This window comes from Chrysochloris asiatica, unplaced genomic scaffold (assembly GCF_000296735.1).
Source record: "Chrysochloris asiatica unplaced genomic scaffold, ChrAsi1.0 scaffold00253, whole genome shotgun sequence".
NCBI lineage: Eukaryota > Metazoa > Chordata > Mammalia > Afrosoricida > Chrysochloridae > Chrysochloris > Chrysochloris asiatica.
Window position 1 is genome coordinate 3,282,936 of NW_006408771.1, and position 12,101 is coordinate 3,295,036.

The 12,101-nt window shown below is 35.7% G+C and overlaps 1 protein-coding gene across 3 annotated transcripts; it reads left to right on the plus strand.

Annotated features, from left to right (window-relative positions):
• The first annotated feature begins 895 nt into the window (after positions 1–895).
• On the plus strand, positions 896–6,082 carry LRRTM4 (leucine rich repeat transmembrane neuronal 4). 3 transcript variants are annotated; one of them, XM_006873752.1, is made up of 3 exons: positions 896–1,163; positions 1,425–1,575; positions 3,419–6,082. In XM_006873752.1, the coding sequence occupies exons 2-3, from the start codon at positions 1,572–1,574 to the stop codon at positions 4,969–4,971; spliced, it is 1,557 nt and encodes a 518-aa protein (XP_006873814.1). In that variant the 5' UTR covers positions 896–1,163; positions 1,425–1,571; the 3' UTR covers positions 4,972–6,082. The 3 variants fall into 3 exon arrangements, with proteins under 3 accessions (XP_006873814.1, XP_006873815.1, XP_006873813.1); XM_006873753.1 differs by having other exon boundaries at positions 1,495–1,575; XM_006873751.1 differs by lacking the exon at positions 1,425–1,575 and having other exon boundaries at positions 904–1,163.
• Positions 6,083–12,101: the final 6,019 nt, after the last annotated feature.

Here is a 12,101-nt window from a genome sequence, read left to right on the forward strand (position 1 = left end):
AAAGAGGAGCAGAATTGATGTGATGAGTTTTTGTATTTTTTTTCCCCTAAAGTCCAGTAGAAGTTCAAGTAAAGTGTATATATATTTTTGTTTTTGTGTTAACACACATCTTGTGCCTGTTACCCTTTCATCCCTCATAATTCTTAAGTGATTCCACAAATTTTAGAAATTAAGTATATATTTTTTTCTTTTCAATTGTAGCTTAAGGAAAGTAAAATGCATTAGAAATGCAGGCTAGTTTAAAGAAACTCACTGGTCTAAGGATGTCAATTTGGATATCTGCATTATCTAAGTCTCTCTTATTTACCTTCACCTTTAGTAATACAGTTCCAAAGATATTTGTCTTAAGACTAAAAATGTATTTTAGAAAGTGTAATCTAGACTGTTCAATAAAATGCATGAAACTGCAGAGTCTATTTTATTAACAAAGGCTAGAATTCTAAATATTATATCTTAAATAATGTTATTATCTTTCAAAGTTGATTAAATCACCTTTCTCCCCCCTTCAGTAAGACTGCTTCCTTATTTGGTTTACTTTAAAAAATAAAAAAAACAAAACAACAATAAAAGTAGAATTCAAATTACATATTTTAAAATAAGTAACTGACCCCCCTGTGATTTTTTTCAGCAAGGGGGAGAATTTAAATCAAGTTTAAACAACCTGAAAAAACTCTTAATGCAATATATTTAAGAGACTCAATGGTGTACTCAAAATGTGTGATCATTGTAACCTTTTGGCATAAAGGTGTAATCATTTATATTATTGAAGATGGGGGGGGAAGTGATCCTGTGCCTTTAATTTCCCTCTCTGAGCGAGGGAAGGCTGCACACCACTGACAGGCTCACTTGTTCCCGTCTTTAATGTGCAATCTGTTTTCTCCAGCGGAGGGCACTCAGTGTATCACAAACTCAAGCATTAGCACCAACAAGCTCTGAGCATCATCAGTCTCTGGAAAGCCTTCTGAATTAGACAAGGGCTGCCTCTCAGCACAGCTACAAAACACTTTAAACCTGACCAGCTAAATGGATAAACCTAGCCTGCATAGCTTTTAAACTGGGGTCTCATACAGCACAGGAGGCCTACTTGATTCAAGAATTGAAAATCCAGAGGATGAATTGCTTTATCTGGGAATGGCAAAACCCAGCACAATAAGGAATGCCAGGTATTCTGAAGATTTTTTCTCTCTCTCTTTTTACAGAGAAGTTGGTTACCTTCGAGATGGGCTGTAGCTATTTTCCACAGATTGCCAATTACTGCTGATGGGTCTCTGGTGAATTACACAATGATCCTCAGAGCCTAGAGAACACCCCCCCCAAAAAAAAAAAACACTCGCTTCTTTTTCCCTGCCTTCCCATCCCATCCGGTGCCAATGTTTTATTAAATATATATGTAAATATTTTTTGCCTGTGCTCTCCGGGGGAAGTTTGTATGGAGCGACTAGCACACATGCGGGCTAAGAATGGTGTGAATGACAACCGCACTGTGACATGAAGGTGGTGGAGGTTTCTGCAAGAGAGACCAAATAAGAAGGAAGCTGAGAGAGGGGGGAAACGTTTTTGGATGACAAAGGATGGGTAAGTGAACTTTTGTTGTTTCCTTCTTAGCAAAGCTGGTCCTCTTGGCTTCCTATTCACAGTCATGGCATTAGCTGATAAAAGAGGAGAAAACAGGCAAAAAGCAGCAGCTTCTGAGTTTGCCAGTTGACTCGCTATAGTTACTACTATATTTTTAGATCATTTTCCTTTTTACAGGTTTTGTTATTATCATGATTTTAAATTCTGAAATGTATAACATGGAGTTAAACAGACTCTAGAGAAAGATCTTTAAGACTGTCTCTACCTTTTGCGTATCCACAGCTTGGGAATTGAGCATGAAATAAATATTGTGTTTGCTTCTATTTCTTGGGTATTATTAACCACGCTTGTATTTCTCGTTGCTGTCAGGAAGATTGTTAACACTTTATTGCGTGTGTATAAGGGTGAGCTCGTTACTTTATCAGAGGTTGAACAAGGGCTTGTTAGAAGCTGTATCCTGAACACGGCTTCCAAATTTCCAGCAGTCATTTGCCAGTCTTATTTTTTCAAGTGTAACTGGCTCCCCCCTCCCCCCCTTCTCCTGTCTGGGAGAACTGGAATGTATTTCAATGAGTCTATAGCTGGCAAGAGGACAGAACAAGATTGAGGTTTCATTTTTTTTTTTTTTTTTTTTTTTAAAGGAACTTACCTATTTCAATGGAAGAAAAAAGGGTTGTTTTTTTAATATTAGGGGTTTGGCTCATTGCTGCTTGATTAAAAATATGAATTTTTCAGAAAAAGAGAAACTGCAGCACGCGGTAGTTTTTGTTTGTTTGTTTGTTTTTTTCCCCCACCGCTAAGAAATAATAAATCTACTGTTGACAGAGGTAAGAAGTCCCTTAACATGCAGTCATTTGGAAATGCAGCATAAGTGCCAAGAGATTGCAACTTTGCGGATTTTCTGAAGTTAATGGAGATAGGGGAGGAAAAAGAAAGTCAGAAATTTAAGCAGGTTGGGATAGGGAGGGGGAGGAGTCTGCTGCGCCTCTCCTTGTTTATTCCCTGCATTTCCAAGAGTAACTGTATGAAAATATTAGGAAAACTAATATGATGCAAAGTTCTTTTGCATCATATGCAAATGCTTATTAAGACTTTGACAACCTTCCCTGGCGTGCTCCGTGTTGTCAGTAGCCATGGCTCTTTGCCTGTGAATATTATTGGGCAGGGGAGGCACAGTGTTCTGCTCCTCCTGATTGTTGAAAGCATATATTGCTTATTAACAAATTGGAGATATCTCGCACTGTTATTAGTCTTCATATCATGCTTCATTTGCTGCCCATACTAGCTCCAGCATCATTTTTCAGACTTTATATATTGTTTTCCTATTATGTAATAAATGTACAATTTCAAGCAAGGCAAACTTGGGTTATGTTGACAGCTTGCTGAAGCTCCTTTGCTAAGTCACAGCTTGTTTGCTCAGCTAGGAAGGATGTACAACTACCTTACTAAGTCACATTTTGCCCTTACCAGAAGACATAGTACATTTCCCTTTGGTACTGATGTTCAACAACACAGTGACTTGACAAATATTATCATTATTAAAATGTGTGTTTTAAGTGATAATAAAGGTGCTGTGCTTTTCGATTCTGACATATATCTGAACTCCTGAAACTCCAGAAGGCTTTCCTTAGTTCTATGGTACTGTGGTCATTTGAAATTCAAGGAAGAAGAAATTCAACATAAATCGTAAACATGCAGTTATGCTTTAAATGTTGTTTACACTGTGCCTTAAATCAACTATCCCGTTACTACACTAAATGAAATACCTCTGATAGAGGCAAGCTGATGATGATTTATTTTAATAGCTTTACAATTTGCATTTGTCTTCTTTTTAATATTGTAGGTTTCCATTTAATTACACAGCTGAGAGGCATGAGTGTGGTGCTCCTGCTACTTCCTACACTGCTGTTTGTTATGCTCACGGGGGCTCAGAGAGCTTGCCCAAAGAACTGCAGATGTGATGGCAAAATTGTGTACTGTGAGTCTCATGCTTTCGCAGATATCCCAGAGAACATTTCTGGGGGGTCACAAGGCTTATCTCTACGGTTCAACAGTATTCAGAAACTCAAATCCAGTCAGTTCGCCGGCCTTAACCAGCTTATATGGCTTTATCTTGACCATAATTACATTAGCTCAGTGGATGAAGATGCATTTCAAGGGATCCGTAGACTGAAAGAATTAATTCTAAGCTCCAACAAAATTACCTATCTGCACAATAAAACATTTCACCCAGTTCCCAATCTCCGCAATCTGGACCTTTCATACAATAAGCTTCAGACATTGCAATCTGAACAATTTAAAGGCCTTCGGAAACTCATCATTTTGCACTTGAGATCAAACTCACTAAAGACCGTGCCCATAAGAGTTTTTCAAGACTGTCGAAATCTAGACTTTCTGGATTTGGGTTACAATCGTCTTCGAAGTTTGTCCAGAAATGCTTTTGCTGGCCTCTTAAAGTTAAAGGAGCTCCATTTGGAGCACAATCAGTTTTCCAAGATCAACTTTGCTCACTTTCCAAGGCTCTTCAACCTTCGCTCAATTTATTTACAGTGGAACAGGATTCGATCCATTAGCCAGGGCTTGACATGGACTTGGAGTTCCTTACATAACTTGGATTTATCAGGGAATGACATCCAAGGAATTGAGCCCGGCACTTTCAAATGTCTGCCCAACTTGCAAAAACTGAATTTGGATTCCAACAAGCTTACCAACGTCTCACAGGAAACTGTCAATGCATGGATATCATTAATATCCATCACCTTGTCTGGAAACATGTGGGAATGCAGTCGCAGCATCTGTCCTCTCTATTATTGGCTTAAGAATTTCAAAGGAACTAAGGAAAGCACCATGATATGTGCAGGACCTAAGCATATCCAGGGTGAAAAGGTTAGTGATGCTGTGGAGACCTATAATATCTGTTCTGAAGTCCAGGTGGTCAACACGGAAAGATCACATCTGGTACCCCAAACTCCCCAGAAGCCTCTGATAGTCCCTAGACCTACCATCTCTAAACCTGATGCCAATCAACCCACCCTTGAAACACCAAGCCCTTCCCCAGGGTTTCAGATTCCTGGCACAGAGCAAGAGTATGAGCATGTTTCATTTCACAAAATCATTGCAGGGAGTGTGGCTCTCTTTCTCTCTGTGGCCATGATCCTTTTGGTAATCTATGTGTCTTGGAAACGCTACCCAGCCAGCATGAAACAACTTCAGCAACACTCTCTCATGAAGAGGCGACGGAAAAAGGCCAGAGAGTCCGAAAGACAAATGAATTCCCCTTTACAGGAGTATTATGTGGACTACAAGCCTACAAACTCTGAGACCATGGATATATCGGTTAATGGATCTGGGCCCTGCACATATACCATCTCTGGCTCCAGGGAATGTGAGGTATGAACCATGATCCTCCTAAAAGCATTTCTACTGCGGGGAAGGAGAGGTAAATGTTTGAAGCTCTAGAGGTGTCTCTAATCACTAGAAAGATTAATGACCCTTTTGCTTTTGGGTTTTGCTCAGTGTGAAAGGTTACTTAATTAAATTACAACCACCAGGAAATTGACTTTTTTTTTTTAAATGGTTGAAAATTGAAGGAAGTTCATTCAAGGATGAGATTAAGTTGGAATAAAGCACTATGTTAAAACATCTGTTTTTTTTTTTTTTTTTTTAACTATTTGTATACAGGGGTTGGACTTACAAACGTACATACAAAATATAAACAAAAGTCTTTTCATTCTGGAACTTATGTCTGGTATTTGGTGTTTGATTTTTGACATGGAGTGAAAAAGGAGGGGCCAGTTTTATTTTAAAACAAAGTGAATTTACCAAAATTCTGGGAGATTTAAACCAAAGAGCAATTTACCCAAGGGTTGATTTTGTTGTAATTTTTTTGTTGTTGTTGTTTTGTTTTAATTAAAGCATGCAACAGGGATCTCGCACGGATTACTGTTTCCATGTTACTTGCCATTTAGAAATTATACCAGCATAGAGAATGTCAGAGATCTACTGTGTAACTGTATCAGGCTTTTAAAAATGCCTTCATTTCTTCCTCCCTTCCTTCCTTTCTCTCTTTCTTCCTCCATCTCTTTCTCCCTTTTTCCTGCATTTCTGCCTTTTTCTTTTCTCTCTCTTTTTTTTTTTTTTAAATACTGGAACATAGACCACTTCTCAAAGATTTTTTGACGTGCTGGCTATTTGTATGTAATCAGAATGAAACGTGAAGTCCATGTTTTGGTTTTGTCTCTGGTAATGAAAATCAGGTTCTGATGTGGATGATTTAGCAATAACATAATGGCAGGCATAAGAAACACTGTTTGTCAGTGTTGCTGTTAATCGCCAGAAGAAATGATGTGTATTCTTATTAAACTTATCTAAAATTAAGTGATGCAAGTATTTATAAATAAAAAGAGAGAGGTTTGAGTTCTGACTAGTCTGCCTTACTGTAATAACCTCAGCTGAAGACATTTCATGTTAATTCTATTTTCATTTTCATGAGAATAAGTTTGGCCCCAGATTCTGATAATTCAATTTTCAAGATTACTTATACAAACATGCTAATGAATAGCAAAAGGACCGATTCCAAGCATATTAATAAGTAATAGTGATCTAAGTTACTCTTTTCCCGGTAAAGTTGGTCTTAATGTACAAAGATTGTGACTGCCAAGCAGAGGCATATCTAAGGGATGGCGGGCATGGCACATGCACTGGGTACCAGCTGATAAGGCCCAATGGCCTTCCTCAAGCACAGTAGACATCTAGAGGCATAGTGAGCAAGGAGCAGAGGCTGGCACTTAGTAGTCCAAGGACAGAGGATATGAAGAATGACATGTTGACGCTTTCCTGGGTGTCACAAGTATGAAAGGCTCCTGAATGAGGCAGTCAAAGAAGAGGGGAGAAGGTATTTCTGCTGATACATTGCCGCTGTCAGCATCATAACATTTGATATTGGGTGTAGGTTACAATTTCGAGATTGCCCCTGATCATTAGAACTGGGGAGGGTGCAATTTAGAGATTTCCACAGCACTCATTATCTTACCACACCCCTGGTGCTATGGTTCTGTGGCTAGGATGAACTAGGGAAGACAGGTCAAGTTCTAGAAATGTCTTAGCATCACGCTGGAGTAAATACTTTCTCAAAAGATGATTTTAATTAAGAAAGACTATGGCTTTTTAAAGATCAGCTATAAGATTAGGAATATATAGTTTGCTTTTGACAATATTTACTGTTGTTGTTTTTTTTCACAGACCTTAAGGCAGATGCGAATGCAAATGTTATTAGACAAAACACTGAATTCGATATAATCTCCAACTCAGTACAATTTGAAATATTGAACTATTTGTTCACAGAGCTCATTTCTCCTTTTTGTGTATAATTCAAAATAGAAAAAGTAATCCCAGGTCATCATTTCCTGAAAGAAACTGTATAAACAATTACCTTTAAAGATCAAAGATAATAAAAAGCTTTTACTTTTTAAAAAGTTTAATAAGGCTTGATGGTTTTTATTCCAGGTCCAACTTTTACTAGATAGATGAACACTAGTAAAACAAATTCATCCTATTTTATTTGTGGGTTTTTGACATATTGAGGTCTTCTTAACATGTAGTACCATAAAAAGCAAAGGAACACTCAGTCAAATCATTTTCTCTTTCCTTTGCAGTGAGGTAGTGATTTTTATTTATAAGGAGTATGAAAAAGAAAGAAGTAAGAATCGTAAAGAATGAGGGCTTGAACAGCGACTGTAACACATTTTCAGAAATCTTGTGTTTCAGAAATTATTCCTTCAAAAATCCCAATAGCAACAAAATACATTTGGTATGTAAAAACAGGTAGATTTTGAGACTGTATGTGTTATATATAGTGGAAACAAACCATAAAATTGTAGTATCATTATTACGAATGACAATATTGGTTAAAGATTAACAAAGTAATAATTTAGTTAAGAACAGTAACAATTCTACTGAGTCAGAAAAGCAATGTACTAATAGGAAAGTAGATCAAACTCTGTGTCCTAAAAGTTGGACTCAGTAGCATATATGGTTAAGATCAGAAATTTCATGTGAGAGTAAGGGTGAGAAGGTGAGATAAAGTCACATTTAAGTGAACATTCACTTAAACTGAACCACAAACTCGTAACAAAAACATTTCAGTCATTCCACCCCTTTTGGCAAGATGTTCACTATATTATAGCTATTGGTGGGGTATAGGACGTAAGAGAAATAAATTGCCAAACTTTGGTCTAAATACTGTGAATCGTAACTACTTCTGTATCACCTGAGTGAAATGTTTCCTGTTGAGAAATATTTCCTTGGAGACAATATCTCTGCTATTGAAGCCAAGTCAGGAGAAAGATTTGTTAAAGATACCATTTTTAGAAATAGTACAAATAGTACAATAGACATTTTGTGTGGTGTTTTCGTAAATCTTAAGTATCAATAGCTTAAAAAAACAAAACAAAACATTATTAGATTTATAGTTCAAATTTTGTAGCATATTGTTTTGTATGCTGTTTTTGTTTTTTAAACTCACAATACCGAAATCTTCCCAGTGAAGCCATACTTATTTCACTATAACAATTGGCACCAAAAACTAATTTTCTAAGATCGTGCCTTGAAGAAGAAAAAAAAATTGCAATAATTTGAAAGCTTCGCTTTTTAAACTAATAATTCCACATTTAATTTTCATGCCTTAAATACAGTTATATATTTTACTTATTTAAGAAGAAAATAAAATTATCCAGATTTATGTGAGCTAAGCGTAGTGGTTGTGAGTCAGGCTGCTAACCTCAAGCTCGGGAGTTCGAAACTACGAGCTGTTATGTGGGAGAAAGATGAGGCTTTCTGCTCCTGTAAAGATTTGCAGCCTCAGAAACCCTGTAGAGTCTCTATGAGTGGGAACCGATTCCACGGTACATAATAACCACCACCGTGACCACCATAGTCCTAGTGTGGCACTGTGGGTTAATGCGCTGGACTGCTAAGTAGTTTGAACCACAAAGTTGGTGGGTCAAGATCACCAGCCACTCCTCAGAAACCCTATACAGGGTCGCGATGTATCGGAACTGACTTGATGGCACTTAACAACAACAACAACCATTGAAATATAGCATAGAGTTTTAAAATCAATTAACTTAAGTTCTAAACTTTTTATGAAAAGTTACAGGTTTTTAATTTTGAAAAGTTCACAGTTATATAACATGCTAACAAATTCAGGATGAATATTATAATGCTTTAAGAAGTCAAAATCTCACATATCTATTAAGGTGATAGAGTAGGTCTTTATCAAATCATAAATAAAATATTAAAAACCGCAGAAGTATAACAGATACATATATCTCAATCATCCATATGCCGTTGAATGGATCTATATGCTGGGTTGAATTGAATAATTTGTCCTTAACCTGTATTTGGAAAAAAGTACTTTAACTGAAAAGAGTAAGATCCTGTCTCATACCTAGATATTATTTGAAAGTGAGATACTATTAAATATAAAATTACAAATACTTACTTTAAAAAATAGCTTGTGAAACTTTACATAACATTATGTCATTAAAAATACATGAGTTATGATGCTATTTTGTTCTATAGTCTAAATTTTTACTTAATATACAGAACAAAATTTTAAATACTCGATTCTTCTAGGTATGTTTAATGAGCTGGACACAGAAAGGACCTTGATAAAATTAGCTATTATGAATATAGGACAAGAAAGAATATTTTTGACTTTTAAATTAAAATAATATAATTTTAAAACCTTAAAAAGAAGGAAGATGTTCTTTAAAGAACCTCTCCATCTGAAGTGTTTTAAAAGCTAAGTAATTGAACTATAAAGTTAAATGATCCCGTAGCACTAATTGTGCTACCATTAGGGAGGTGGCAAGTGATATTATAGGTATATGTTATAAGAATATATTTTCCAGATATGTGGTATTTAGGTTACATTCTTATAAATCAAGTAAAATAAAATATATGCTGATTGTCAGTTTAAGTTCATATTATTTCTTTTATTGTTGTATAGTGGATAGCATAGACCACTTTCTATGTTTATATTGACTGTAATGTATTACACCAAGTTACCTTAAGGGAGATGATTAACTTCTATCTGTACTTTTAAAGTTTGCATTTATAGTATTCTCTGGTAGTGTAGTGGTTACGAATCAGGCTGCTAACCTCAAGGTCTGCAGTTCAAATCTACCAGCTGTTCTGTGGGAGAAAGATGAGGCTTTCTGCTCCTGTAAAGATTCGCAGCCTTGGAAACCCTGTACAGGGTCGCTATGAGTCGGAACCGACTCCACGGCATATAACAACAACAATGGGTATCCAGGATAATGTACCAAGGGACTTCTAAGTCTAATAGTCTCAGTATTCTTGAGCTTCACTCTCATGATAACAATATGACACTATGCCCAATAAATTTGATCTGAGGTGGTTGATTATGAATGTGTTAAAATGTTGTAGTTAAAACATATACTTGTATATACACACAAACACACATACACAGAGGTAGTCCCCAATTTGAAGTGGAGTGATGTTCTGAAAACTCTGTAGCAAGTCCGTTCTGATGTGAGTAGAATATCTCGTTTTTAAATGTTTTCATTATTACCTTCATATGACCGTGTTTTGAATAGTAAATATAATATAGCAGATCTTCCAGTGAACGTCTGCAAAAGATAAAATCAGTGAAATATGTGCAGCAGCATTATATGTAGTACATATTACTAGAGATAAGATGTATATATATATATATATATACATAAAAAGCTGATGGTGCATGAATGTGTTGTAAGTTGAAGACTGCCTGTATATAGAGTGAAAGAGAATATATTTTTTTCATCAAAGTTTATACCCAAATCTTTTTTACAATTTTATCATTTAAAATATTAGTGGAAAAATTTGCATAAAATTACACAGATTTCTAAGTCACATGCTTCTTAGGAAGATAAATGATTTATCATATATGAAAATTATAAATAAATTATTTGTCAAAATTTTAAAACAAAATTTAATTTAGTCAATTTGCATCTATACGTTGGTATTTTTGGTGTGGTTTTGGGCAAGTCACTTATTTCTCTGTGATACATTACCAAAATTAGGGTAGTCATCTAACACAATAGTTCCCAATTCAAAGCATTCTTCAATTACCAAACTTCATAAAATAGCAATGGTAATTTCCATAGAGAAACCACCAAACAGCAAAATGAAGTATGGAGAATAAAAATGTAAGCTACCTATATCATCCTCAGTAAGAAAAGAATACTTCTTGAGACAAGAATTACTGAGATGCTCAGGCGAGTAACGCTACAATTTCTTTATGCTTGAAGGAAAAATATATCATATGCATACATACATGCATGCATATACATACACAGTTACATAGATTGTAATTTTTCCAAGTAGCTAGTTATTTTTAAAAACATTAAAATATGATTGCCTTTGAAGAAATACATTTTTGAGTTAGAATATTTTAAAGTCTACTGGTGAAGAAAGAGTTTTCATCAGTCTTTAAAACTGGTCATACTGAAGAGAGTAACAGCTGCCAAGTAGGCCTGGCATGGTGAATTTAGGAAAAGTTTTACATCGAAGATACATGGTTCAACTCCTTCTTCTAGAATTAGCTGATAATTAGCATCTTATGGACAAGGTTCTAACAACTGCTCCTAAGCTCCCAAACTGAAGAATGTGACTATGATTTTAAGAAACTACAGCTTTTGGTACATTCAGGAAATCTTCACATGATACAAGATGTTTTCTTTTCAAAACTTTTCTATACTCAATAAAATCTAATCATTCTAGTTCATTCCAGGAATCACATTTAAAACAAGTTTTAGAAGGAGCATGGTATCTCTCTGTAGGATAAACACTGGAGTGCAAACCACAAAATCAGAGTTTTGAGGCCTCCAGCCACTCTGTGGCATAAGGATGAGGATTTCTGCTCCTGAAGACATTTCTAGTCAGGGGAACCTTATACAGGGTTGCTATGAGTCAGAATTGACTCACTGATATTTAACAGCAACAAGCTTTCAGATAGTTACACAATCATGTGGCTCTCTAGGATCAGCACAGGACTGTGAACCACAAGGTCCACAGTTCAAACCCACCAGTTGCTCCTCAGAAATGCTATACAGGGTTGCTGAGTCTGAACCGACTCAATGACACATAACAACATCAACAAGGACTGGGTGATTCATCTGAATTTTCATCTCTCTCAAGTTTTGTGATTCAAAGTGAAGGTATGACAGTCTCTAATATCACTAGACACAAGGAGTTTTGAAAAATTAGTATGTCTTTGGTCCCAGTGAAAAGTACAAAAGTGATGTTGAATATATTTTAAAAATTAAAATTGATTTTCCAGTTCCAGAAAAACCATCATTCACTGAGTCAGTTTAATAAGATCTCAATATTCTTAAAAGGAAACAAATTACAAGGGTATATTTCTAATGTACTCTCTAACACATTAACATTTTAAGTATAAGTTTTTTAAAAGGATTGAGAAAAGTCACAGTATTCTGTATGGTATTGAAATTATGTTTTTG